The 27,469-nt window shown below is 47.9% G+C and overlaps 1 protein-coding gene across 1 annotated transcript in view; it reads right to left on the bottom strand.

The window, feature by feature from the left end:
• Nucleotides 1-7,837: 7,837 nt before the first annotated feature.
• Nucleotides 7,838-27,469, bottom strand: part of HDGFL2 (HDGF like 2) — a 36,263-nt gene continuing 16,631 nt past the window's right edge. The window contains exons 5-16 of the mRNA XM_053300865.1: nt 22,487-22,603; nt 21,470-21,541; nt 20,659-20,812; nt 18,459-18,537; nt 17,478-17,757; nt 16,007-16,104; nt 15,162-15,232; nt 14,961-15,031; nt 12,276-12,377; nt 9,932-10,145; nt 9,014-9,146; nt 7,838-8,344 (exon numbers count right to left, since the gene is read on the bottom strand). Coding sequence (XP_053156840.1) covers nt 8,251-8,344; nt 9,014-9,146; nt 9,932-10,145; nt 12,276-12,377; nt 14,961-15,031; nt 15,162-15,232; nt 16,007-16,104; nt 17,478-17,757; nt 18,459-18,537; nt 20,659-20,812; nt 21,470-21,541; nt 22,487-22,603 — 1,485 coding nt within the window. The 3' untranslated portion in view covers nt 7,838-8,250. The remainder of the gene's footprint in view (nt 8,345-9,013; nt 9,147-9,931; nt 10,146-12,275; nt 12,378-14,960; nt 15,032-15,161; nt 15,233-16,006; nt 16,105-17,477; nt 17,758-18,458; nt 18,538-20,658; nt 20,813-21,469; nt 21,542-22,486; nt 22,604-27,469) is intronic.

The following is a 27,469-nucleotide window of genomic DNA, read 5'->3' as shown; positions in this document are numbered from 1 at the left end:
TTGGTCCAGGAATTGCAAAGTTGATGGGACATACACACTGCCAGGTAACCTCATAAGTTTACTTTTCTTAAGGAAAAAGGTAAAGTGTGCCGTCAAGTTGATTTCGACTCCTGGCACCCACAGAGCCCTGAGGTTGTCTTTGGTAGAACACAGGAGGGGTTTACCATTGCCATCTCCCATGCAATATGAGATGATGCCTTTCAGCATCTTCCTATATCGCTGCTGCCCGATACAGAACCAGCGGGGATTCAAACCGGTAACCTTCTGCTCGTGAGTCAAGCATTTCCTCGCTGCGCCACTTAAAGTAGGCTAAAAAACATTCAGCTGCTCTGCTTCAAAAACAAAATTCTTCACTGGGCTAATCCTCATTCTGCAACAGCAGGCTGAAATCTGCAACCTGCATCAATTATGCCAGCACATTGCTTTCTTCGCTTGCATCTGTTCTGCTCCTTTTGCTCGTGATACCACCACTGCCTGAAAGTTTGAGAGAGCAAGATCTCAAGTTTTCCCTTCGCAACCACGCCCCCCACCTCATTTTAAGCCAATCTTTTTGTGACCGGGACGAGAACCTTTAGGAGTGGGGGACGCAAGATGAGAATTGTTGAGGTCATCGCCCCCAGCTGTGGGATCAGAGAGATTGGAAACACCTGTCTCCACAAATGGAAAGGCTTTCAGTCCCTGCTCGGCCACGACCTCCATGCTGCTGTGCCAGAAGTTGAAGGTCCTCTCCATGGCACCTCTGGATGTGTGAAGGGGGGTGACCAGCCACTCCTGGAGGCTGTATCCCTGGCCCCTGAATATCACCGGCTTCACTCGTTACCCACTCATCTCCATAGGCACAAGATTGACCCAGGTACCAGACCACAGCTTTGAGGCGAGTGGGGAAGTCCAGAACATTGCCATGTCATGGCTCCTGCCCAACACTCCAATGCAGATGTACACGAACAGCCCCATCAAGTCTGCCACACCTTGCAGGGTCATGGTGTAGTAGTGCTTCCACACACAGTACTCCTTGTGGTGTCGGGGGTGCTAGAATTTCCACATGTATGCCATCTATACACCCAATGATGATGAACAGAAGGACAGCCCTGCTTGATTAGGTACAAGGAAGCCTATCTCATCCAGCATCCTGTTTGATACAGAGGCCCACCAGATGCCTCTGGGAAGCCCACAGGCAAGAGGTGAGGGCATGCCCTCTCCTCTCCTGCTGTTGCTCCCCTGCAACTGGCATTGAGAGGCATCTTGCCTATACAGAGCCAGCGTATAGTGGTTAGAGTGCTGGACTAGGACTGGGGAGACCCGAGTTCAAATCCCCATGCAGCCATGAGACTTGCTGGGTGACTCTGGGCCAGTCACTTCTCTCTCAGCCTAACCTACTTCACAGGGTTGTTGTGAGGAGAAACCTAAGTATGTAGTACCCTGCTCTGGGCTCCTTGGAGGAAGAGCGGGAAATAAAATGTAAAAATAAAAATAAGAGGCTGGAGGTGGCCTATAGCTACCAAACTAGTAGCCATTGATGGACCTGTCCATGAATCTGTCTGAGTCCCTTTCAAAGCCATCCAAGCTGTTGGCCATTGCCACATCCCATGGTAGAGAATTCCATAGATTAATTATGCGCTGTGTGAAAAAGTACTTCCTTTTGTCAGTCCTGAATTTTCAGGCCTTCTGTTTCATGGGATGACCCCTGGTTCTACTGTTGTGTGAGAGGGAGAAAAGTTTCTCTCTGTCCACCCTCTCCACTCTATGCATAATTTTATACACTCCAATCATGTCTCCCCTTAGTCACCTCTTTTCCAAGGTTAAGAGCCCCAGATGCTGTAGCCTAGCCTCATGAGGGGGGTGCTCCAGGCCCCTGATCATTTTGGTTGCTCTCTTCTTTTTCTGTTAAAAGAAATTTTTGTACTTATCCCCTCCAGGGGACTTCTCTGAGGCTGCAGGTAGGTCTCTGGAGCGTCCTCCTCACCCCGTAGGCCTCCATTATGCCTCAAAACACCCTGTTTGGGTGGTCTTCAGCCCATTCTGGGCCTCACCCCCATCACAGTGGCCATTTGGGAGGCTGCCGCATGACCTGGCTCTGCAGAGGCCAACTGGGCATGCGTGGCAGCCTCCAAAATGCCTGCCGTGGCGGGGCTGAGGCCTGGAACGGGCTGAAGACCACCCTAACAGGGCAATTTGAGGCATAATGGAGGCCCACAAAGGGGGGGGATCAGAGAAGCCCCCAAGAGGAGATAAGCTTTTTAAAAAAGTTAACAGAAAAAGCTCACAAACACCCCCAACGGTCCAATGTCGAGCCGTTGAACAACCAGTTTGATGTCAAACTGGTTTACACATCCCAACAGGCAACTACTCCGCACACAGCAGGAGAGGGACTTGCCCTCTGAAGTTAATAAGCAAGCTTCCCCACATTGTGAGGCACATGCATAGAGAGGACCACGGGAGGTGCGGAGGCCGGAACCTCCTCCCACATCACAGTCCATGCCCAGAGGCACTCATAATGTAGAATGGACCCACGACGGGGGCTTGAAAATCAATTGTGCAGCCCTGGGGCAGCAGCCGACAGGAATTCCTTCATCTCACATTTGCAAGGAGACAGAGAACAGCACAAAACAATTTTTTTTTAAAGTGTTGCAGGAAGAGGACGGCCAGGGCAAGCTGTACCCCCTGCCTTTAACAGCAACAAGATATTCTGTTCTGCATCAAGAGAACACCCCTTGCTGTGGGTGCACTGGCACCCCGTGGCCACCCCCTTCCATTGGCCCAGGAGCCCGGACATTTGTGAATTACGGTTGAGGCACACCTTCTGTGCAGGCACCACCTCTCCTATGGAAGGCTGCCTTGGTTGGGGTTGCACAGGACAGGAACAGATAGTCCTGAGAGGGGCATCATTGTGTAAGGAACACACCAGCACTTTATTGGGGGGGGGGTTGCAGCAATCCCAGAGGGGGGGCCTTCTGGGGCTTCAGTGTTGCTGTGAAGTGCTGGGTTGTGTGCACAACACCGGCCCCTGCTCATCTGGGTTGCCCTCTTCTGCACCTTTCCCAGTTCTACAACGTCCGAATTATGATACAGTGACCAGACCTGCAAACAGTACTGCAAATGTGGCCACACTATAGATTTGCATAAGGGCATTATAATACAGTACTAGCATTCCTATCTTCAATCCCCTTCCTAATAACCCTTAGCACAGTATTGGCCTTTTTCACAGCTGCCACACACAGAGTCAGAACTTCCAATGAGGTGTCCACCACGACCCCAAGATCTCTCTCCTGGTCAGTCACTGACAGCTCAGATTCCATCAGCGTATATGTGAAGTTGGAGTTTTTTGCCTCATTATGCATCACTTTACACTTGCTTACATTGAACTTCATTTTTCATTTTGTCACCCGCACCCCATTTGGAGGGATCTTTTTGGAGCACCTCACAATCTATTTTGGATTTAACTACCCTGAATAGTTTAGTATCATCTGCAAATCTGGTCACTTCGCTGTTTACCCCAACTTCGAGATCATTTATGGACAACTTAAAGAGCACAGGTCCCATTGTGAAAACTGTCCATTTGTTCCTACCCTCTTGTTCCTGTCCTTCAACCAGTTACTGAGCCACACAGGAACCTGTCCCCTGATCCCATGACTGCTAAGTTTGCTCAAAAGCCTTTGTTGGGGAACTCTGTCAAAAGGTTTGTGGAAGTCCGAGTATACTATGTCAACCAGATCACCTTTATCCACGTGCCTGTTGACACTCTCAAAGAGCTCCAAAAGGTTAGTGAGGCAAGACATGCCCTTGCAGAAGCCATGCTGGTTCACCTTCATCAAGGCCTATTCTACATTTTTAGCAATTTTGTCCTTAAGTGTGGTTCCTATCAGTTTACCTGGCACAGAAGTTAAGGTCCGTGGTGGCTGGTCGGAGCAAGCTAGTAAAAGATCAGAGTTGCCAGCAACCAGAGAATCCTCCAGAACAGGGAGCTTCCTCCAGGCCCTCCTCCCTGCCTACCTCTTTTGGTCTTGCTGCAACAGCTGCTACTCAAGCTGCTCCAGCCAATCTGATTCCTAGGGGGCTCCTCCTGGTACTGCCCCCAGGAAGAAAGTGGGGGGCACATATATTCCCTGAAGCAATCGGAAAGTGCATTTTAACCCATTATTTTTGTTCTTCCTGGGCAACTCTGATCTTTTACTAGCTTGCTTGTTTAGTGGGAGGCAGGATGCAATCCCCACTTTCTCCCTTCTGTCCCTCTTTCTGCCTTTTGCCATTTTTCTGCATTTCTCCCTTTCTTCTTCTTCTTCTTCTTCTTCTTTTTTTTTGCACTTTCTGCCCTCTTCCTCCCACCCCACAAACAAAAATTTACTGTTTTCTATTTTTGCCCCTGCTTTTCTTCTTTTCCCATTTTCCTCAGTGCTGGCAGGCTTGGGCAAATACCCAAGCCCACTGGCATGGAGGAAAGTGGCTGGGGTGGGTAGGCTTCTGCCTTGGGTGACCAGGTTTCCCCCGCCCCAGTGCCCACCAGCTGCTACTGGTTAAGGTAGCTATCTTAAGAAACTGCTATATACCTTTATGGAAGAAACGATAATTAATGTAACTAATTTATGGTTTAATATATAGGTCTTAACTTTAATTATGTATTATACCTCATTAATCGGCCTCTCAATTAGGGGGCTCTATATAATGGCTTAAAACAGACAACAACCTAATTAGGAAATGGGATGTTAAATGAGAAACCCGATAGTTTTAATGACTTAAGGAATTGCCACAGATTTTTGTCCTTTGTTTCTTTATGTTTCTCTTTTCCTTTTCATACAGGAGATGAGATATATTAAGAATGGGGGAATTTTTAATTTAAGGCATAAGATTGGCACTATTTTATTATATGATAATAATCACTTTAAAAAGACTGCATATTGAGATATTTTATTCTGAATGGTCAGTGTCTGACTTTTTGGTACTCTTAAGTCTTGGTTTGAACAATTAACTAGTTAGTCTTAGCTTCTGAAATTAAATTTTAACTTTATCATTCCTATTTTTTTCCCCTCAGTATCTTTCCTTACTTTCATTGCCTCCTATGGGCTTTTACCGGCTGTTATGAAAACTGTATAATGGTAATTGTCGAACGAACTGCTTGTTGTGATGCAAACTGAGGATTACATGTATGTATGGGGGAGAGATCTGGGTGTCATAGCTTGATAGCCTATTCTCCCAGTGGTTGGTTATAGAGACCAGTTTTGGCTGAAGTTAGTCTATCTCTTCATGAAAGAATATATTTCCATTTATCTCTCCGCTTTTTTTGTTTGTTAAATGAAGAGGAGGACTGCTGAAGGTTTAACTGATTTCTGTCACTTTACTGTGACGTTAACCTGTATGGGACAAGATGGGAATTTTGATTATAAAATATTGGTGGATATGTGGCTCCGTATTTACAATATATATACACCTTTTCTTTTAGGCAGAACCTGTGTTTTAACGCTTACATTTTCTTCTCCATTGAATTTTTATGTTTTAAATCGTCCTTTTGAGGCCAAGGTGAGAGTTCTGTGTGAGGTTCAAGGTTCATTTTTTCCTCTGACAATTAGATTTAGTTTTTAGATGTACTCTCTATTTCTTACAGATTATCTTAACTCATTTAAGTATACTTAAATATTATTACTCTGTACGCCCCCCCCCCCCTTTCTCTTGCTTTCTTTGCTGTGGATGAGTAATTGCTCTTATTCATGTAGGATTATGTCAATCTCAGAGATGTAACCGGTCCTATTTCTATTACTAATAAAAGCAAAAATTCGGGGGGGGGGGGGGGAGAGGTAACTATCCTGTAGTTTCCCAGATCCCCTCCTGGATCCCTTTTTGAAAATGGGAATTACATTAGCTACTTTCCAGTCCTCTCGTACAGAGCTTGATTCTAGGGACAAGTGGATGTGATCTGGCCCTGGCGATTTAATTTTGTTTTTCCAAGATAGTTTAGAACAGGGTTTCTTAACCTTGCGTCCCCAGATGTTGTTGGACTACAACTCCCAGAACCCCCAGACATGGCCTTTGTGGCTGGGGATTCTGGAAGTTGTAGTCCAACAACATCTGGGGGCCCATGGTTAAGAAACCCTGATTTAGAACATCCTCTCATCCTCAGATTGGCCCAGTTCTTCAGCATCCAAGCCTGAGCTCAGTTCCCGGGCCGGTAATTGGTCTGTATCCTCCGCCATGAAGACAGATGCAAATAACTCATTCAGCTTCTCTGCCATTTCAGCCTCCTCAATAATCCCTTTCATGCCCTCATCATCTAAGGGTCCAACCACCTCCCTGGCAGGTTTTCTGCTTCTCATAGATCTAAAGAAGTGTTTGTTCTTTTCCTTGAGGGGAATATCAAGCTATATGTTCCTCAAGCTCTTTTTTGCATCTCTTGCATTTATTTTGCTAAAGTTTTATATTCCTCTGTTCTTTTCATTTGGGCAGGCCTTCCATTTTCTGAAGGAAGTCTTCTACTCTACTTGTTAGCCATGCTGGCATCCTCCTGAACTTGGTGGCACCTTTCCTCCTCCTTGGTATACATTCTATTTCCAACTGTGCTTCTAGTATTGTGGTTTTAAATAAGGTGCATGCTTTCTGGAGTGATTTGACCCTCCTGACTTTACCTTTCAGTTTTCTTTTTACCAGTCCCCTCATTTTTAACAAGCTTCCTTATCTGAAGTCCAACATATCCATGTTGGACTTCCTTGGCAGTGTTTCACTCGCATATATATGCTGAACTGGATCATACTATGGTCCTGGTTTCCCAATGGTTCTACAACTCTGACACCTCACACTAGGTCCTGGGCACCACGCAGGATACTAAGTCCAAGGTCGCCTTCTCTCTGGTTGGTTCCACGACCAATTGTTCCAAGGCACAGGCATAAAGCATGTCTAGTAGAAATATGGCCTCTGTCAATATCCACGCATGAATTTGCCCAGTCTACGTGAGAGTAATTTAAGTCAATCACTACAGCTCTCTCACTCTCAATCTCTCTCCAAGCAATCTATTTGCTTCTCCAGCTCCAGGTCACTCTCAGCATTTTGATCCTGAGGGCGATAGCACATCCATTGTAACACATTTCCTTTCAGTCCTCATATTGTTACCCATAATAATTTTGTGGAGGACTCCAGTCCACCTAGGTCTTCCAACTTGTTGGAAAGCTAGTCCCTCAGAAGCCAAGCCTGGTATGCCAAGAGTTCAAATGAGGCAGTAGGGACCTAAGGAAGCAGAATGGGCTGTACCACTTCAAACATTTCTGACTGTCCACTTGCATAAAAACCTCCCTGCAACTAGAAAACTAGCACTGGCCAGCCACCATGCAGTGCTAGCTTTCTACCTGCAGGGAAGATTCAAATATTTATTACAGGCAAGTGTAATAATCACATCCAGCCTGCAGAAGGACCACCTACCTGCATACATATGGCACCATGGTAGAGCTGAAGCCAACAAGGAGGGCCTCATGCAGCAGGCTTCCACACCGCTAGAATTAACTTGGAAGGACATCCTTGCACACTGGCAGGAGAGGATCCCAAAAATCAGAGGAGGTGGTGGGAGACAATCGAGACAGAAAACTGGTGAAAAAGGTCACCTGTGGGTCACGCAACACAAACAGGGCTCTGACGCTGTCACAAAGGGGATGATCCAAATGAGGGCTGAGCTTCATTCCTTCCCGCCAGAATCAGTCAAGCTGGGAAGGAAACCAGCCTTTGGCACTTGGAGAGGAGGACCCCCTAGCCTCAGAGAACCACCCTGGGGCCACGGGGTTCCTTTAAAAACCACAAGCATGTTTCCGTCCTGCTCCTTGCCTGGGAGAGTAACACGCAATAAAAGAAGTCAGACAAAGATAAATAGCATTTCCTTTTTCATTAAAAAACAACCCTTTATATATTTCATGTTTGTTGAAATCACAAGAGCAGAGGCGGGGCGGGGGGGGAGAGGAGAAGAGAACGGAACGCATTGGTGGAAGAGGGTGGGGGGGACCAAGAATGTGGGACCAATACAAACGTAGAGAGGTGTGGGGACTGCACCAGAAGTTCATAATTCTCTAGAGAGTGATGGAGGATGGCCGGGGGGCGCGGGGGGGAGATCATCAGTGGGTGAGAGGGAGGGAGGGAAGGACAGGGAGGGGACATGACCTAGAATGTCATCTACTGTGTGGCTTGAGAAGCATTTCTGAAAACACAGGGCAAGGCAGAGGCCGAGTCCTCAGGCGCTGCAGTGTCACGACAATCCAAGCAAGTGGGGCTTCCTCCGAGGGGGCCTCAGCTCTCGTCATCTTCATCGGCCGACTCCGACTCCACACGGACCCTCTCCCGCTCTGCCCCTGGCATTTCTGCCTCAGGATAGTCTTGCGCTCTGCAAAAAGAGGAGAAGAAGAGTGTGAACTTCACCTTGGAAGAACAGAAGACAACAGGAAGCCTACTTTAGGGCAATGCTAAAACAAAGTGGAGAAGAGGATCAGTCTGCCCTTGCCACGTCGGCCCACTCACCTATCCAGGGGTCCTCAAACTTGGGTCCCCAGATGGAGTTGGACTACAATTCCCATCTGCCCTAGTCACAAAGGCCCTTGGCAGTTGTTGTCCAACAACATCGAAGGACTCAAGGCTGACAACCCTGGGTCGGCGCTTTCAGTGGTTCTCTAAAGCTAGCATTGATGGTGCTGTAAACCCTTAGAACAACCCCAATGAGTACGGTTTCCTTCATATTGCAGATGGCAGGCTGAGAGGGAGAGGCTTGCCCAAAGCCATCTAGAAGAGATTCTCATCTCTTCCAGGAACTAACTCAGGACTTGCCAGCTCACAGCTTTAGCCACCACGACACACACACCAGCTCTCTGGGGTAGCTACACCGTTTGGTTACCGAGCTCGGGATGTTTGTGACAGATTCCCTGACGGACACCGTTCCTGCAACAGCTGCAGCTGGTTGCCTTTGGGTATGGAAGTAGCACCTGACATCTCCCCAGCAGTACTACTGCGGCTGAGAGCAACTCTGCCCTCGCAGTGCAGTCCGAGGCACAATCCTTACTCATTGTGGGTGTCTTCAGGGGATGCCCCTCCCTTGGCATCTCCAGAAGTCCAGTCCTCATCTCTGTTCTTGTTCTCCATCACGCCTTCCCCCTTCTGGGCTGCCGACTCTCCGTTTACAGGAGCTGGCAGATCTGAGGATGACAAAGAAGTTCATTTTAGGTTGGAAAAGCGGCGACTATGGGGAGACAGGATAGAGGTGTATAAAATTATGCATGGAGTAGAGACATTTTTCTTCCTCTCACAGAACACTCATCCCATGAAACTGAAGGTCGGGCAATTTAGGACTGACAAAAAAGTACTTTTCCCACATGGTGCATAATTAGCCTATGGAATTCTCTGCCACAGGATGTGGTGATGGCCACTAGTTTTGATGGCTTTTAAAAGGGGTTTAGACAGAGTCATGGAGAACAGGTCTATCAATGGCTCCTAGTCTGGTGGCTATAGGATAACCAGCCTCAGAGGCAAGATGCCGGTAAATACCAGTTACAGGGGAGCAACAGCAGGAGAGAGGGCATGCCCTCACCCCCTGCCTGTGGGCCTCCCAGAGGCATCTGGGGGGCCACTATGGAAAACAGGATGCTGGAACAGATAGGCCTTGGGCTCAATCCAGCAGGGCTGTTCAAAGCAAGAGACAAAAAGACGAGAAGTAAGAAGTACTTGCAAGAAGTAGCCACTTCTTCTCTCATCAGACATTTCCCATGGCTCCCCAAATGCATGATGTAGGGGTTGGGGGGGGAGGGATGGGTTTATCTGACACCAAGGAAGGCGGGAACCTTCACACACTCAAGCCACCCCGCTCAGGATCCAAGTAAGGAAGATTCAAACCCCATGAGAGATGCAAGTTTTAGGCGGTATAGAAATAAATATTTTAAATAAACAAAACAAATAAAACATTTATCCCAACCACTGGCCTTACCGGCACTGGTCTCCTCTTCGCCTCTCTCATTCAGTGTCTCTCCTTCTGGCAGCTTCTCTTTGCCTTTGTCCCCTTCTCCCTTGTCCTTCTCCGTGTCAGTTTTGTTGACCTTCTGGTTCGTGCCAACCTTTGGCCCCAGGACGCGGGACTTCAGGCATGAGTACACCTCGGCCGCCTTCTCCATCACATCCTTGTTCGCTTTGTAACGACGAATCTTAACACACACATCCACACACGGAACAATGAATGCTCCGCCTCCGAGAATTCAGAACGGCAGCTCCAACAACATCCCCCCTCTTTTTCAGAGAACTGAAGGCAGTTTGAAAGGGAGATCGCTGCAATGGTACACGCCCTCACTGTACTTTTGCTTCTGCCACGCTTTACACTTTTTTCTTTTTTTGCATAATTTGCTTATAAAACCTGCAAAAGCTATTTGACCAGAAACACGCAAGACAAAATGGGTGTACCATCAGAAGCAATTCCTCAAACTACTGTCAACTTTCTCAAACATACAATTGTCTCTAATCCCCACAATGACTTATAATGGTCGGGATGTCATCATTAGGGAAGAAGCTCCGACGAGTTTCTTCTGCTTCCAACCTAGGTAATGCTGACTACAGAAAAACTGTTTCTCGTTCCGGATAATTAACCTTATCTCCGATTCCCTACAGTGTGGTTTGTACTGATTTTAAAAAAAACACACACACACCTGCCCCCTTATATAATTTTCAGTATGCTTATGGAATTTAAAAATGAATACCTTAGTACGGGGTCCTCAGATGTTGATCTACAGCTCCCATCATTCCCGGTCACAATGGCCAAAGGCTCTTGGGAGTTGTAGTCTAGCATCTAGGGACTCAAGCTGGAGGATCCCTGCCTTCGTACATAGTATATGTACATAGAGTACATATATGTACATAGAGTACATAGTACTCTAAAATCAACTAAGTTGTTCATAGTTCACTTTGTGTCTTTAAAATGATAACAAGTTTAAACATGGCACAAAACACGTACCGCCGCGCGCCCCCCGCCCAATTTCTGTTTTCCGGGGCAGAGGGCATGGATTGAGAAGATGGGGGGCGGGGAAGAGAACCAGCTGCAGCCAGTCCTTCAGGCCAGGTAACAAGCCTGTGTCTGTTCACTGCAAAGGCAGGAAAAGACACTCTATGGCAGGGCGGCTCAACCTCGGCCCTCCTGCAGATGCTGGCCTACAACTCCCACAACCCCCAGCCACTGGGGCTGGGGGTTATGGGAGTCGTAGTCCAAAAACAGCTGGGGGGGCGAAGTTGAGCAGGCCTGCACTCTGGAGAGGAAATGAGAGGTTCTCTCTCCTAGCCCACATCTGGCCAGGTCTTTCTTCAAGAGTGACTGCCCCCTAGTGGATGAAGCAGGGAACACCCTAGAGCCTGGACCGCAGGAGGACAACAAGTAGGGAGAGTGTGCCCATGGAGGGAAGGGCAACCATGTTGTAGGGATGAGGTAGGAGAAGAGGCAGGCAAGGTGAGGTTTGCTGACGTCTGGAATGAGCGTGGGTGGGGTGGGGTGTGGTGAAGGCAGCCAGGAGGAGTCACTGGGGCAGAGAGGCTTCAAAACACTCAAAGGGCAGGTTCAGGTGACCTGCAGCAGGAACCGCCAGTTCTGTCTGCCACACGCAATGAAGTTGGGCCGAGCATGTCAGAGGGAATTTGACACTAGCTGGCTGAGCTTTCCGGATTCGGACTCGGAAACGGCCGGAGGTGGCAGAGCAGGTTCCCCGAGGAACTGGCCGCTCCCTCCAGCTTGCTTCCGGCAGGTCGTCTGAACCTGCCCAGAGCCCAAAAGCTAAAGCAGCCAGTGGGAAAGCACCTCAGTGCACATGGGCGCACACATGCACATGGACGGCCTCAAGGAACCAAAGGACAGGCTTGCACGGAGATGAGTGAGGAAGAGAAGGAAAAACCAGTAAGGATGAAAGACCCAGGCTAGGATTCTGGAGGGGAGGAAGGTGGTTTGTTGGAGAGAAAGTGGGGAGGCTCTCACAGGAACAAAGATCAGTCGGGCGGGCAGGCTTGGACTGGCCCACAAGGCACAAGGCATATTCCTGGGGCGCCTCTGTGCCCCGCCATACTCGGCAGCAGCAAATACTCCCACCCTTGAGTACCCGTTCTGCTCAAAGCCTGGCGCCCACCCCCACATACATCCCACCACCCCCTCAGTGCCCCCAGTCCGGCCCTCCGGGCAGGGAGCATAACAATGCGAGACAGACACCATCATGGACTCCTCAGCCAGCCACGCAGCACCCACACACATGCGGCATCCAGACAAGCGATGCCCCGACAGAGGGACGACACAGGCACCCCCGCACCTTTTTCAGCGTGGCCACCACGTCGGTGTGTTTCTGGAGGATCTGAGAAGTGACTTGGAGGCTCCCCAGCTCTTCCAGCGCGCTCAGGCACCTCTTGATGTCCTGGAGGGACAAAGCGGCATCAAGACCTTGGGACTGCTCCGTTTTTGCAGCCAACGAGGGCCGGTAACTGGGCAAAGAGGCACCTTTGAAGAAGGCGATTCTCTCTATTGAGCAGGGGGAGAGCAACTGGCCCACTCCACCCCCAGCACAGTACCCCTCCAGTGACCGTTGCTGGTGTCTTGTCTTATGCTTCTTTTTAGATTGTGAGCCCTTTGGGGACAGGGAGCCATCTTATTTATTTATTATTTCTCTGTGTAAACCGCCTTGAGCCATTTTTGGAAGGGCAGTGTAGAAATCGAATAAATCCTCCTCCTCCTCCTCCTCCTCCTCCTCCTCCTCCTCCTCCTCCTCCTCCTCCTCCTCCTCCTCCAAGCAGAGTGGGAAAGGCCACCTTGGACAACACTGGAGGTAGGGAGGGCGTATGTCCGAATGTTTCCCGCATATGGGGCAGGGGGGCAAATAAGTCCATCTGGGAAAGGCCAGGAGGCAGCTCTCCTCCCAACACGCAAAGGCCAGGAAGCATTTATTGTTAGCATGTGTCGGGTGGATGGGCATTCCAGCTTACAGCCTTCCACCTCCCAACACACACACACACACACACACACACACACACACACCTGTACAGGTGCAACTCGGAAAATTAGAATATCGTGCAAAAGTCCATTAATTTCAGTAATGCAAATTAAAAGGTGAAACTGATATATGAGACAGACGCATTACATGCAAAGCGAGATAAGTCAAGCCTTAATTTGTTATAATTGTGATGATCATGGCGTACAGCTCATGAAAACCCCAAATCCACAATCTCAGAAAATTAGAATATTACATGGAACCAATAAGACAAGGATTGAAGAATAGAACAATATCGGACCTCTGAAAAGTATAAGCATGCATATGTATTCAGTACTTGGTTTGGGCCCCTTTTGCAGCAATTACTGCCTCAATGCGGCGTGGCATGGATGCTATCAGCCTGTGGCACTGATGAGGTGTTATGGAAGACCAGGATGCTTCATTAGCGGCCTTCAGCAATTCTGCATTGTTTGGTCTCATGTCTCTCATCCTTCTCTTGGCAATGCCCCATAGATTCTCTATGGGGTCAGGTCAGGCGAGTTTGCTGGCCAATCAAGCACAGTACACTGTATACTTTTTGGAGGTCCGATATTGTTCTATTCTTCAATCCTTGTCTTATTGGTTCCATGTAATATTCTAATTTTCTGGGATTGTGGATTTGGGGTTTTCATGAGCTGTACGCCATGATCATCACAATTATAACAAAATAAGGCTTGACTTATCTCGCTTTGCATGTAATGCGTCTGTCTCATATATCAGTTTCACCTTTTAATTTGCATTACTGAAATTAATGGACTTTTGCACGATATTCTAATTTTCCGAGTTTCACCTGTAGCTTAAAAGTGGTACAGTCCATTCTGCTGATAATAGGTTCTGGGATTGGGGGATGGGGGCGGAGGGGGACGGTTTCCCTCACAATGGCAATTTTCTGACAGACTTCCACAGAACTCAGTGGAGCTTCATCAAGTTTTAGTGAAAGAAAGGGGGTCACTTTTTTTTAATTATTGCATGCACAGGAGAAGCACATATTAAAAACTGGCAATTCTGTTCTATTTAGCAGCGGGAGGAGGGCAAACTGGCCCTATTCAACCCCCAGTGGCTGTTGCTGGCATCTCCCTTGTGTTTCTTTTTAGACTGTGAGCCTTTTGAAGCTAAAGTGTGCCATCAAGTCAGTGTCGACTCCTGGTGCCCACAGAGCCCTGCGGTTCTCTTTGGCAGAATACAGGAAGGGTTGACCATTGCCATCTCCCAGCACAGTATGAGATGACACCTTTCAGTACCTTCCTGTATCGCTGCTGCCCGATATAGGTGTTTCCCATAGTCTGGGAAACACACCAGCAGGGATTCGAACTGGCAACCTCTGGCTTGCTAGTCAAGCCATTTCCCTGCTGTGCCATTAGGTGGCTGCTGTGAGCCCTTTAGGGGCATGCAATCTCTTACTTATTTTTTCCATGTTAGCTGCTTTGGAAACTTCTGTTGAAAAATGGTATGTAAACAGTAGCAGTTGTAGTAGCAGAACACACTAGCCACCTTGTCTCTGAAGACTGGAAGGATCAATGCTCTGGAGTGAGTGAGTGTTTGTTTGTTTGTTTGTTGGGCGGGGGGCCTTACTTCTGCCCTTCCCAATCCCCAGGACTCAATGCGTTCAGACGAGACCATGCCCACAGGTGGAAGCAATAGTTGGTGGCTAGTCAGAGAGGCTCAACTGGAAGTTCAACAGGGTATGCGCTGCCCCAGTCTTTCACAACGGGCAAGGACCCCACAGCCAAGACACAAGAGCTCTGTGGCAGACAAGTTGATTTGGATAGGCGAGGAAGGAGGAGATCTGGGACCGGCCCAAACGACTGCAAGGGCTTCTCTGCTGTGCCAAGGCAGCTGGGCACGGAACGCCCCCACCTCAGTCTGGCCTGCCAGGCACCGCTGTGGTCACCAAGCAGGCAGGACAGAAGTCTGTGGGGCAAGAAAGACCTTGCTTCCAAAACCCAGGTTCAAAGAAGAGGAGAGCTGGCTTACCGGGTTGTCGACCTTCAGAGCAAACTTGATCTCGCTGTGGAGTTTCTGCAGTTTCTCCTCGACTGTCGGCTCTGCAAACAGCACAGGTTTAGAAGCGTGTGGAGACAGAGGGGTTGCCCCCACCTCCTTCCAGGGTTCCTTCACCACCAAACCACGCTTGGATCCCTAGGGGGTGGACTCTCTCTCCTGCCGTAACTGTACCTTTTTTCTTCTCCACCCTCCTTTCAGGGAGCAGATCCGACTTTTTCCGCCCTCGGTCCACTTTCAACGCTCTGGAGAGGCGAAGGAAAGGACGGTTAGAAACCAGACTGCTGGAGGGGAGGCAGCTACAGAGAGGATAGTGGTGACCCTGCACCCAATAAGAATCTGCACACACTTGCTGACCGTTAATCAGGCATCCATTCAACCTGCACCCAGGCAATCTTGCACCCCACCCAAACAAAAAACAGAGCAAGGCCCACAGTCTGCATAAGAGTTAGGCAAAATCTTAAGAAGTGTAATCCTGCAAGGTTTATGCTACTGCATATTTACACTGGCACTGCTAGTTGGAGGGAGAAGGTTAAGGAGCTTTCTAGCTTGCTCAAGTTTCAAGGGACCTTGGAGGTCTAGTGGCTCCAGCATACCTTATAGATGGCTCTCTAGTTTCCGTTGGAAAACCTCCAGCAAAGCAGAGCCCACCTGAGGCTGGTTGTTCCGCGACCCAGAAATTCTTGCTATGTCTAGTCTGAATTTGTCTCCTTGCAATTTCATAGCATCACAGAATGTTAGCATGGGAAGGGACCTCTGAGGTCTTCTAGTCCAGCCCTCTGCTCAGTGCAGGAATCTGCTCCAATTCCAGCGGGCATTGAAAGCAAAGATTCCCGGGATGCCCAGTTCTGTGCTCAGTACCACCTCCTGCCCTTTTCCTACACAGCTACAGAATTATGGCAAATAGCCCCGTGTAGATCAACCCCATGGTGCTGGGCAGAAAAGGCACAGAACCTCTGCCTCTCTACCCCCCCCCTTCCCCACATCCTTCAGACAGCAGAATCAAGCTGGGCCCTCACTTGTTCCGTGGCTTCTCGTCACCTTGGCCCCTCTTCTCCTTGAGACCCTGCTTCTTCGAGAGCTCTGAAGACGGCTGCTTCTTTGGTGGCTTTTTCACCTAGAATTGAGAGAGGGAGTGGGAAGAGAGGAGATTCCACAAGGCGGCCACACTTCATATAGCAAAAACTTACTGCACTGGGATTTCCCACCCGGCCGCCTTCCATGGCAACCGGGCTGTATGGAAAGCCAGCTCATTGCAAATTTGCAATGACTTTGGTGCAACTGGGGGCAATTCAGATGGGATCCTCGGTACATTTGGGGGCAATCCAAATCTCACACTTGCACCCAAGGGGTTTCCTTTGAAAGCACGACAAGGTAGGAAAGGAGACTGAGCAAGCTACAGCTCTGACTGCAGCTCCTGATGCAGAATGAGGCCATCCCAGAGCAGTGACTCAAGAAGGGACCCAATGTGCGGCCCCCTTAAAGGTGGGGAGCCCTGCCAGTCTTTACATCTGATCCATTTTTATGGCACAACGACCAGCCTACCCAGGGCACACGATACAGTCAAAGGGCCAAAGTTAAGCAGGTCTAGCTCTGGCCAGTGCCTAGATAGGGGACCATCTGGGCACTCCATGCCTACCACCTCAAGCTCCAGAAGGCGAGAAAGGCAGGGTGGGAATTTGATGAATACATATACTAGAAGGGATATTGAAGTTGCACACGCACTCCGTTCATTTTTCTCCTAAAAAGGTCAGGTGCTTTCAGAGAGCTGGTCTTGTGCTAACAAGCATGACTTGTCCCCTTAGCTAAGCAGGGTCTGCCCTGGTTGCATATGAATGGGAGACTTGATTTGTGAGCACTGTAAGATATTCCCCTCAGGGGATGGAGCCACTCTGGGAAGAGCAGAAGATTCCAAGTTCCCTCCCTGGCAGCATCTCCAAGATAGGGCTGAGAGAGATTCCTGCCTGCAACCTTGGAGAAGCTGCTGCCAGTCTGTGTAGACAATACTGAGCTAGACAGACCAATGGTCTGACTCAGTATGTGGCAGCTTCTTATGTTCCTATGAGGTGGAGCTCATCACTAGAACTCCAAGTGAGAAAGCAAAAATTCTGTACCCTGCATAAATTATGTAAACATCCCCAACTTCGCATACCGTATTTACCCCAAAAGGTGGCAACTCTGAATTTAAGACGATGCCTTAAGATAAAGGTCAAATGCAGGTTATAACTAATTACCCCAAAGAAAGAAGACTCTGAATTTAAGATGAACAACCCCTCACCCCCACCCCATTTAACAAGAACGAACTGGGGCGGGGGGGGATCTCATCTTTGATTCGAGTAAATACAGTAGTTTACTCTCCCGTGTTTACTCTTGCAAAATGTCACGGAGTGACCCACACTGCACTCGCTGAGCCAGTGGGATCCTTTATACTCAACCACCAAGTGGAGGTTTTGCAGGGTGTGCGGAATTGCTCATCCTTGCCGCGCCCACCTCTTTCTCCACTTCTGAGTCCGAGGAGGAGGGGGCTTTGGGCCGCCCCTTCTTGCTCTTCTTGGGGACCTCGTTGTCCACGCTGTCGTCACTGTCCGAGCGCTCGACCTCGCCCTTCTCGGCTTTCTCCTTCTTCCGCTCTTTCTCCTCCCGCTCTTGCTCCCGCAGCCGGCGCATCTCCTCCTCCTGCTCACGCTTCCGCTTCTCCTCCAGCTCCCGCCGGCGCTCCTCATCACGCCGCTTCCACTCACTGATACGGTCCACATCACTGTCGCTGTCACTGGGAAAGGAAATGGCAAAGAACAGAAGCAAATGAATCCTCTCTATTTCCAACAGAACTGAAAATGTAATCCTTATAGGTGCATAAATGAAGCAGACTCAGTAACATGCAGGTATGTCAGTTTCACAAAAATCTGAAGAAACAACCCTTAGTGAGCTAAAAATCCCAATTGCCTCAATAGACATCAGTGGAGCAGAATGTTCACAGACCAAGAGGACAGTTAACAGACAACCAGATGGACAGAACTAATGGAACTCAGTGACAAGCGGGGAGGAAGGAGGGCTTGAAGAATGGGAAGTTTCTCAACTTAAAAAATACTCCCTCAAGATAGTCACAACCCCTTCTGCTGTGGGAGCAGGGGCAGGGAAGTACTTAAACATTTATTGCAAGACCATACTTGTGCTTCAAATTCAACCACTTGGCTCCTTGTAAAACTTTGATACAGCAGGGGAAGTTGTGGGCATGGATTTTTTGTTATTGTATTTACTAAATATAGAGGTCAAACAAAATACATATCACAATCCATTTAAGACATCAGGAAAATCTGCACAGTAAAAATTTGAGGAAAAAATAATGCACATTTTATGAAAATGAGAAATTGCCTGGGAAGGTTTTCTGGAAATTTCCCCATTCAGAATTTCCAGAAAAAAGAACCCCAGACTTCTGGATTCTTGAAGTCATATCTCCTCACCATCTCTCACCTGTCACTGCTGGAGCTGCTCGGAAGTCTCTCTGGTTTCGGTTTCCTCCCACGAGGCTTGGGGGGTGGCTTTTCCGTTGCTGTTGGTGGGAGGAGAGAGCAGAGGTTTAGCAAAACCAATAGCCTGCCTGCCCACCCGGTCTGAAAGCAAAGCAAGGCCCCAAATGGCAAAGCTGTTGGCCACATTCACACGAGCAAAGAGGTGGCTTGTCCGGTAGTTATTCGGGGACGGGGGAGGTAGTGTTGAGAACAAACCAAGATCTGCCATCTTGGATCCACCAGCAGCCAATCAGGTGCATCCCTAATCAGAGCTCTCCTGTGCCAATGTAATGCAACATGCTCTGAGGCCGTTCACACGGCCAGGTCTACTCGGGCTAGCGCAAGCCTACCCAGGCAGACCTGGTTGCAAGAACCACCAGGATTGGTCCCGATCCCAGCACTCCTCCACCAGGTAGCCCGGGCGTGCCCACACTTTCCTACCAGTTGTGTGTGAGCACGGGCTGATAGCAATAGCAATAGCAATAGCACTTACATTTATATACCGCTCTATAGCCGAAGCTCTCTAAGCGGTTTACAATGATTTAGCATATTGCCCCCAACATTCTGGGTACTCATTTTACCGACCTCGGAAGGATGGAAGGCTGAGTCAACCTTGAGCCCCTGGTCAGGATCGAACTTGTAACCTTCTGGTTACAGGGCGGCAGTTTTACCACTGCGCCACCAGGGGCTCCTTGATGGCAGCCATTGCTACCATAGAGGCTGGGGGAAGGAGCAACCCGGCCTCGGGAATTTCCACAATGAGCTACTCATGTGGTGCATTTGGGGATTCCTGGTGGCTGGACGTGTCCCCCCGCCCCCCAACTGCCCTGTGTGAGCATGGTGTGGCGAGTGGGACAGGAGCAGCAGCTGTGTGGAGGAAGGTAGGAACAACCTTGCTTTCCCCACAGCCTTCTCCGGCCACAGGTAAAATGGTCATGTGAATGACCTGTGTTTCTTTCCCTTTCAAGGAAAGGAATTGTGTATAGTCATGGGAGGGTATCCCAGAATTCTCCTTTGTCTGGCTTTCTGGAGAGCAAACAAGCTTTTTCCTTCTCTCAAGGTGCTCCAAGATGGGATGGCGTAAAGAAGCAGACACACCATTACACAAGCAACTGTCGCTATCCAACCCAAACACAGCCTCCTCCCAGTGGGTGTTGCTGATGTATCCCTTGCGTAACTATTTTGCCTCCTATTATTGCGAGTCCTTTAGGGACAGAACAGCATGGTCAGGTTTCCTCTTGTGGGAGAGACACCTTTCAAAATGGCGGCTCTCTCCTATTTAGCAGGGGGAGTGCAAATGCCCCTCTTCAAGCATAGCATTTTTCCAGTGGCTGTTGCTTGCGCTTCTTTCGAGACTGTGAGCAATTTGGGGCAAGGGGCCATCTTCAGGTCCCCACAGAATTGGGTCACCTCTACGAACTGGGCCAAGAGGCACCTTTTAAAGTAGCAACTCCCTTCTATTTAAAAAGGGAGGGCAACAGTCCCTACTCTGCCTCCCTCTAAGGGTATCTCTTTTGGAATTGGTTTTCAGATTGTGATCTCTTATTTATTTAGCGTATTTGTATACCACCCCAAACTAACATCTCTGTCTGGGTGATAAAACTTTCACCTTTTAGTACAGGGAATCATCTGACTCCTTTTTCTACTGAAACCACTTTGAAGACGTTTTTGTTGAAAAGCCATGTGTAATATTCTTAACAACAAGCCACTAAGGTGGTCTGTTTTGGGCAGCAAAAGTGAGCCACAGAGAGCCACTGAAGCTCTCCCAGGCAAACTCCACTAAAAGGAGGCTTGAAGAGGAGAATTTCTTGGCAGACCGGGACCCATTAAATAGTGTGGGGGCAATGCCTGTGGGGATTTTATTTTTACAAACTCACAATGGCCCAGGTCAGTCCGAGCAGAAGCAGGCCTCCGTCTGCCAATCTTCACATGCGGGAGGAATTGGGAGGCAGGGGACACGGAGCTCTTCCCAAAGAGGAATCTCTGTCCTTACCTCTTTTCTGTGAGGATGGAACAGCAGTGCAAGCACCAGGTTTGTGGAGGCAACTATTTCATGTGAAGGTGGCCACAGGAAGGTTCAACCTCATAAACTCACCCGCGGGACCAAATACACACACAGACAGAAACGGGCTCCGCTACAACAAGAAAACCAGGTCGCTTACCCGGCTTCCGGCCCCGGGAAGGCTTCTTGACGGACTCATCGGAGTCAGAGTCGGAATCCGATTTCACTGCAGGGGTCCTGACCTTCTCTTCGTCGTCATCCTCATCCTCCTCAGATTCCGCCTTGGACTCCGAATCAGATCCCGATTCCACTTTCTGCCAATATACAAGGAGCCCCATAGAATCAGAAAGTTACAGAGCTAGAAGGGCCCTCGGAGGTCATCCAGCACCCTGCTCAAGGCAGGAATCTGATGCAGCATCCCGGAGAGGTGGCCGTCCATCCTGCTTGAAAACCTCTAGGGAAGGAAAGCCCAGAGGAGAGGAGACTAAGGGGAAATATGATGGCTGTCGCACACGAGGAAGAACAGGCTTGTTCTATGTGGATCCTGAGGGCAGGACTAAAACCAAGGGATTGAAATGGCAAGGAAACCAGTCTAGGCTAGACATCAAGAGGAACTTTTTGACTGTAAGAGACCGTGGAACAGCCCGACTCATGCAGTGGTGGGCTCTCCTTCACTGGAGGTTTGCAGGCAGAGGCTGGGCAGCTGTCAGGGATGCAGCAACAGACTCCTTCACTGGGCTGGGCTTAGACTAGACGACCTCCCAAGTGCCTCCCAACTCGGGCATTCTGCTAACTCAGCAACCCACCCATTCGGGAGCAGTTCTAGTTTTGCCCCAGTCTCAACTGCTTCCAAGACTAGGCCCTTCCCCACCTTGGCCTCATGCCCACCCTGGGATCATTCTGGGCAGCACTTGACAAAGAAGGGGGGAAAGTCCAAAGGGATGGGGCCTTCCCATTTCAAGGGCTCTTGCCTTTTTTTTCCATCCACCTGCAGGTGCTCTCCGAGAAGCTCTCGGTGGAAGTTTCTTCTCTGGAGTGAAATCCTATGAAAGGAAGAACACAAATTTACACAGGAGATGGGTCTAGCCACAATGCAAACACACACACACACACACCTCCCTCACAAGGAATCTTCTGGACAATTCCAGTTCCACATGAGGGGCTTGTTCTAAAGGCCTTCGTTTCAAAATCTGAAGGGAAAACCCCAAATTGCCCCAAATGTAACTCACTGGAGCAGAATGTTTGCAGACTCAGGGGGCACTTGACAGTCAGGTGGGAGGAGTTAATGGAACTGGAACTGAGTGGTCGCGAGGGGAAGGAGTGGAAAATTTCTCAGCTTGAAGAATACTCCTTCAAGACACTCACAACCCCCTTCTGCTTCTGAAGGGGAAAGGTGTCTATCTACCACACCCACCTCCAACAACATAAAACCAACGGTATGTGACTGAAGGGATTTAGGCAGGGATCAGCACGCAGCTTCTCCCTACATGTGTACCATGGATATATGGCAACATTTTGTTACAAGTTCATACTTGTTCACATTCAATTTGAATGGACTAGTTCAGGGGCAGACGGAGCATTGCGTTGCAGCAGAGTGAACACAATTCTTTCAAGCTATTTCTGAAATGGCTTGATTTTTGTTGGAAATATCCACAAAGGAAACGTTTCCAAATACTTGAAAAGGCAGAGTAATTTCTACCAGCCTACAAGAAAGGAGGGAGGTGGTAACTCCATCCATGTTATCACTGAATGATATTCTTAGTTGCTCTGCTATAAAACAGAGGCCCAGAAATGGGTCTCTAGAGTCCCAGAAGTTGGGAAAGAGAGAGACAGAAGCTATATTGTGCCAGGTAAAGGGAGGCTCATCCAATATTTCCCTGACCAGCAAGATATGCATAACTTGGTCGGGCTCTCTCACATCTCCCCCAAACATATATGTCAGCCAGGCTTCCCCATCAATGAGAGTCACCTCCAACAGATGAGCTCACCTGATCACTGTACTTCTCCGACTCAGAAGAACTTTCCGAGTTCTCCTCCTCCGATAGAGATGGGCTGGCCTGGTCGAGGTCACTTGAGGATTTCCGGGGCCGTTTGGCTGCTGGCATCTTTAAAAAAAACCAAAAGAAGAAGAAATGTAAGCAAAGGCCATTATTAGCTGGGTTTGGATGGTGAGCCATGAAGGTTTTCTTGTTACCAGCTGTCAGGGATAAGAGTTGCTCATCAGCAACCCTTCTCCCGGAGACCTGTGGCGAGCAGGCAATCATGTAGGAAGGTTTTACAAAAAGATCCTTCTTTTGACATGGTGACAGTTCTATTTATTTATTTATTTATTACATTTCTATACCGCCCCATCCAAACGGCTCTAGGCGGTGCACAACAATAAAAATAAAACCCACAAATCAATCCTTTTAAAAACAATAATTACAGAACAATTTAAAAACAGCATAAAACCATTAATCATTAAAATACTTAACACAGTTTAAAAACCCTGGAAGGCCAGGGCAAACAGATCGGCTTTAAGGGCTCTAACCGAGAATATGGGAGACATCTTTATCGGGCAGCAGCGATATAGGAAGATGCTGAAAGGCATCATCTCATACTGCATGGGAGAAGGCAGTGGTAAACCCCTCCTGTATTCTACCAAAAACAACCACAGGGCTCTGAGGTTGCCAGGAGTCAAAACCAATTCAACAGCACACTTTTCATTGTTGGCCTTCAATAAAGATACCCAAGCTATGGATTCCTGCTGGGAGTGCATTCTACAGCCCAGGAGCAGCTACAGAGAAGGCCCGCCTCTGAGTCACCACAAGACGTACTGGTGGTAACTGGAGACGGACCTCCTCAGATGACCTTAGTGTGTGGTGGGGATCGTGCAGAAGAAGGCGCTCTCTAAGGTAACTCGGACCTAAGCCGTTCAGGGCTTTAAAAAGGTAATAACCAGCACTTTTGTATTTTGCCCAGAAACATATCGGCAGCCAGTGCAACTGTTTGAAAACAGGCATTTTTGCGGCAGCCAGATTGGTCTCTGGGGTAACCCGGAGAGACCATATTATGCCTGTCTTAAAACAGCTGCACTGGCTGCCAATATGTTTCCGGGCGAAATACAAAGTGCTGGTTATTACCTTTAAAGCTCTGAATGGCTTGGGTCCAGGTTACCTTAGAGAGCGCTTTCTTCAGTATGATCCCCGTCGCTCGTTGAGGTCATCTGGAGAGGTCCGTCTCCAGTTGCCACCAGTACGTCTGGTGGCGACTCGGAACTGGACCTTTTCTGCAGCTGCTCCTGGTCTATGGAATGCACTCCTGGCAGATATCCACAGTTTGAGCTCGCTGTCGGCCTTTAAGAGAGCCCTAAAAACCTATTTGGCCTGGCCTTCCAAGGCTTATAAAGTGTTGGGTTTTTTTAAAGTATTTTAATTAGTTTTAAATAGTTTTAATCATTTTTGAATTCTTTTTATATTGTTTTAATTGTGGGTTTTATGTCTTTTTAAAAGTTATTGTACACTGCTCAGAGCCTCTGGATGGGGTGGTTTATAAATGTAATAAATAATAAATACAGGTGAAACTCGGAAAATTAGAATATCGTGCAAAACTCCATTAATTTCAGTAATGCAAATTAAAAGGTGAAACTGATATATGAGACAGACGCATTACATGCAAAGCGAGATAAGTCAAGCCTTAATTTGTTATAATTGTGATGATCATGGTGTACAGCTCATGAAAACCCCAAATCCACAATCTCAGAAAATTAGAATATTACATGGAACCAAGAAGACAAGGATTGAAGAATAGAACAATATCGGACCTCTGAAAAGTATACAGTGTACTGTGCTTGATTGGCCAGCAAACTCGCCTGACCTGACCCCATAGAGAATCTATGGGGCATTGCCAAGAGAAGGATGAGAGACATGAGACCAAACAATGCAGAATTGCTGAAGGCCGCTAATGAAGCATCCTGGTCTTCCATAACACCTCATCAGTGCCACAGGCTGATAGCATCCATGCCACGCCGCATTGAGGCAGTAATTGCTGCAAAAGGGGCCCAAACCAAGTACTGAATACATATGCATGCTTATACTTTTCAGAGGTCCGATATTGTTCTATTCTTCAATCCTTGTCTTATTGGTTCCATGTAATATTCTAATTTTCTGAGATTGTGGATTTGGGGTTTTCATGAGCTGTACGCCATGATCATCACAATTATAACAAATTAAGGCTTGACTTATCTCGCTTTGCATGTAATGCGTCTGTCTCATATATCAGTTTCACCTTTTAATTTGCATTACTGAAATTAATGGACTTTTGCACGATATTCTAATTTTCCGAGTTTCACCTGTAAATATGGTCTCTCCGGGTTACCAGTCTGGCTGCCACATTTTAAACTAACTGAAGTTCCCGAACTACGTACAAAGTTCTAGGCGTCTTTACAAGGCTGGACTGGTGGATTTCACTGCCATCCCTCCCCCACAGGACCGTCGCTCAGTTGGACAGCCCCTGGTTTGCATGCAGAGGGTCCCAGGTTCAATTCCAGGGAGAAACTCCAGGTATGGCTGAGAAAGACCCTTGCCTGAAACCTTGGAAAGCTGCTGCCAGTCATTGTAGACAACATTGCGCTATATGGACAAATGACATGCCTCAATATAAACACAAACACTAACATCTCTCTAATCATGGTGGTCATAACAATGCTGGACTAGAACCTTTCTGATCAAAATCTACATTTGTTCCCTTTCGTTCGAATGGAAGTACACAGTGCTTTGAAAGGGTGATCCTCAGGGATGCCCAATCGTTAAGAGGAAGAGGGTACAAAATGTTGGTACAATTTATCCACACAGCAGCCAGCAACAGAATCTTTACAGAACAAGAGGCAATTATCATAAAAGCAGCAGACAGAAGAGGAGGCATTGTAGTCATGAACCAAGATGGCTATTGTACAAAGGCTCAAAAACATCTCAACAATGAAGTGGTGTATAAGAAGCTGAATCAAGACCCTAGCAGATTTTAGAGTGTGAGCCCTTTGGGGACAGAGCACCATTCTATTTATTTATTTGTGGTTATTTCTCTATGTAAACCGCTTTGGGAACTTTTGTTGAAAAGCGGTATATAAATATGTATAGTAGTAGCAGCAGCAGCAGCAGCAGCAGCAAGATAGAATAATCAAAATATGCGTTCAAAGAACATTAGTTTTAGGTTGTATAGCTGAAAATACAAAAAACATCAACAACAAGATTACAGGATTCCTTTTTTTCTTTTTCAAGGTTTTACCAAAACTGCATTAAAAAGATTTCCCACCTCCAGGACATCCTATAGTATCAGGTTGTGGCTCTTTATTACAAATAGTGTTATTGTGAACAAATTTACATCACAAAAACACTTTAGAATGAATGTACGAGAAATGCCATCTCAAAAGGGAATGAGAGGGTTGCATCTCACTAAAAGTATGTTTCCTCTAGGCCTAAATGATAAAATGAATCTCTCTGTTTACTTGTAATACCATGCAATGTTAAAGGCAGCTGTTACAGCTACTTAAGAACACCAGATACTAGGGATGTGCAAAATATTTAGGGCACAGAATGATCTGTGCCCGAAACGAGCAATTTCGGGTGATTCGGGGCCAAACCGAATCACCCCCGATGTCCCCCGATATTTTTCGGGCCCGAGCCAAATCACCCAAATTTCGGGCACGAAAAATTCGGGTGATTCGGTTCATGGTTGATTTGGGGGGATTTTTTGAAGTTTTAGTGACTTTGGGGCAGTTCGGGGGCATAGCATGGGATCTGGGCAAAAAGAGTGGGGTGGCGTGGTAGTGCCTAATGGGTGCAGGCTACCACCCCAATTTCAGGGGGATTGAGCAAAGGGCTGATTTTTGGGGAATTTCTGAAGTTTTCATGTCTTTGGGGCAGATTGGGGCAGAAAGTGGGGACTGGGGCAGAATAGTGGGGTGGGGTGGTAGTGCCTAATGGGTGGAGGCTACCACCCCAATTTCAGGGGGATTGGACAAAGGGCTGATTTTTGGGGAATATTTGAAGTTTTAGTGACTTTGGGGCAGTTTGGGGGCAGAAAGTGGATCTGCCCCAAAAGAGTGGGGTGGGGTGGTAGATAGTGCCTAATGGGTGGAGGCTACCACCCGTCCCCAATTTCAGAGTGATTGGGCAGAGGGGTGAATTTTGGTGAATTCTGAGGTTTGTCTTCATAAGCTGAAGTGTGCTAAATTGATTACTTCCTCATATTCATAGTACGTGTGAAAAAGTGAAAGTGGGGTCATGAGAGTTGTCTAATTGAAAAAAATCTCATTTGCTATGATAGAATGAGAGTTCACACCTCAGAAGTTTTTTCTGAGGTGTGAATTCTCATTCTATCATAGCAAATGAGATTTTTTTGAATTAGACAACTCTCATCACCCCACTTTCACTTTTTCACACTCTCAATTACTATGAATATGAGGAAGTAATCAATTTAGCACACTTCAGCTTATGAAGACAAAACTCAGAATTCACCAAAATTCACCCCTCTGCCCAATCACTCTGAAATTGGGGTGGTAGCCTGCACCCATTAGGCACTACCACACCACCCCACTCTTTTTGCCCAGATCCCATGCTATGCCCCCGAACTGCCCCAAAGTCACTAAAATTTCAAAAATTCCCCAAAAATCAGCCCTTTGCCCAATTCCCCTGAAATTGGGCTGGTAGACTCCACCCATTGGGCACTACCACCCCACCCCAAAATTTTGCCCCTGGGCCCCTTTTTTACCCCCCGAATCGATTCGGATTTGGGTTAAATCCGAATCCGAACCGAATCAAGGGTGATTCAGGTGGCCCATATTCGGGCACAAAACACAACAGGGGTGATTCGGTTCGGGTCCCGAACCGAATCACCGAATTTCCGAATTGCACACCCCTACCAGATACAGCGTTTGTTAAACCAATCATTCCCAAGAGAACACAGAAGAACTTTTCACTATCGTGAGTAAGCAA

Source organism: Hemicordylus capensis, chromosome 2, assembly GCF_027244095.1.
Source record: "Hemicordylus capensis ecotype Gifberg chromosome 2, rHemCap1.1.pri, whole genome shotgun sequence".
Lineage (NCBI taxonomy): Eukaryota > Metazoa > Chordata > Lepidosauria > Squamata > Cordylidae > Hemicordylus > Hemicordylus capensis.
Note: the sequence above shows the minus strand (reverse complement) of the source record. Positions and strands in the feature narration are given on the sequence as shown.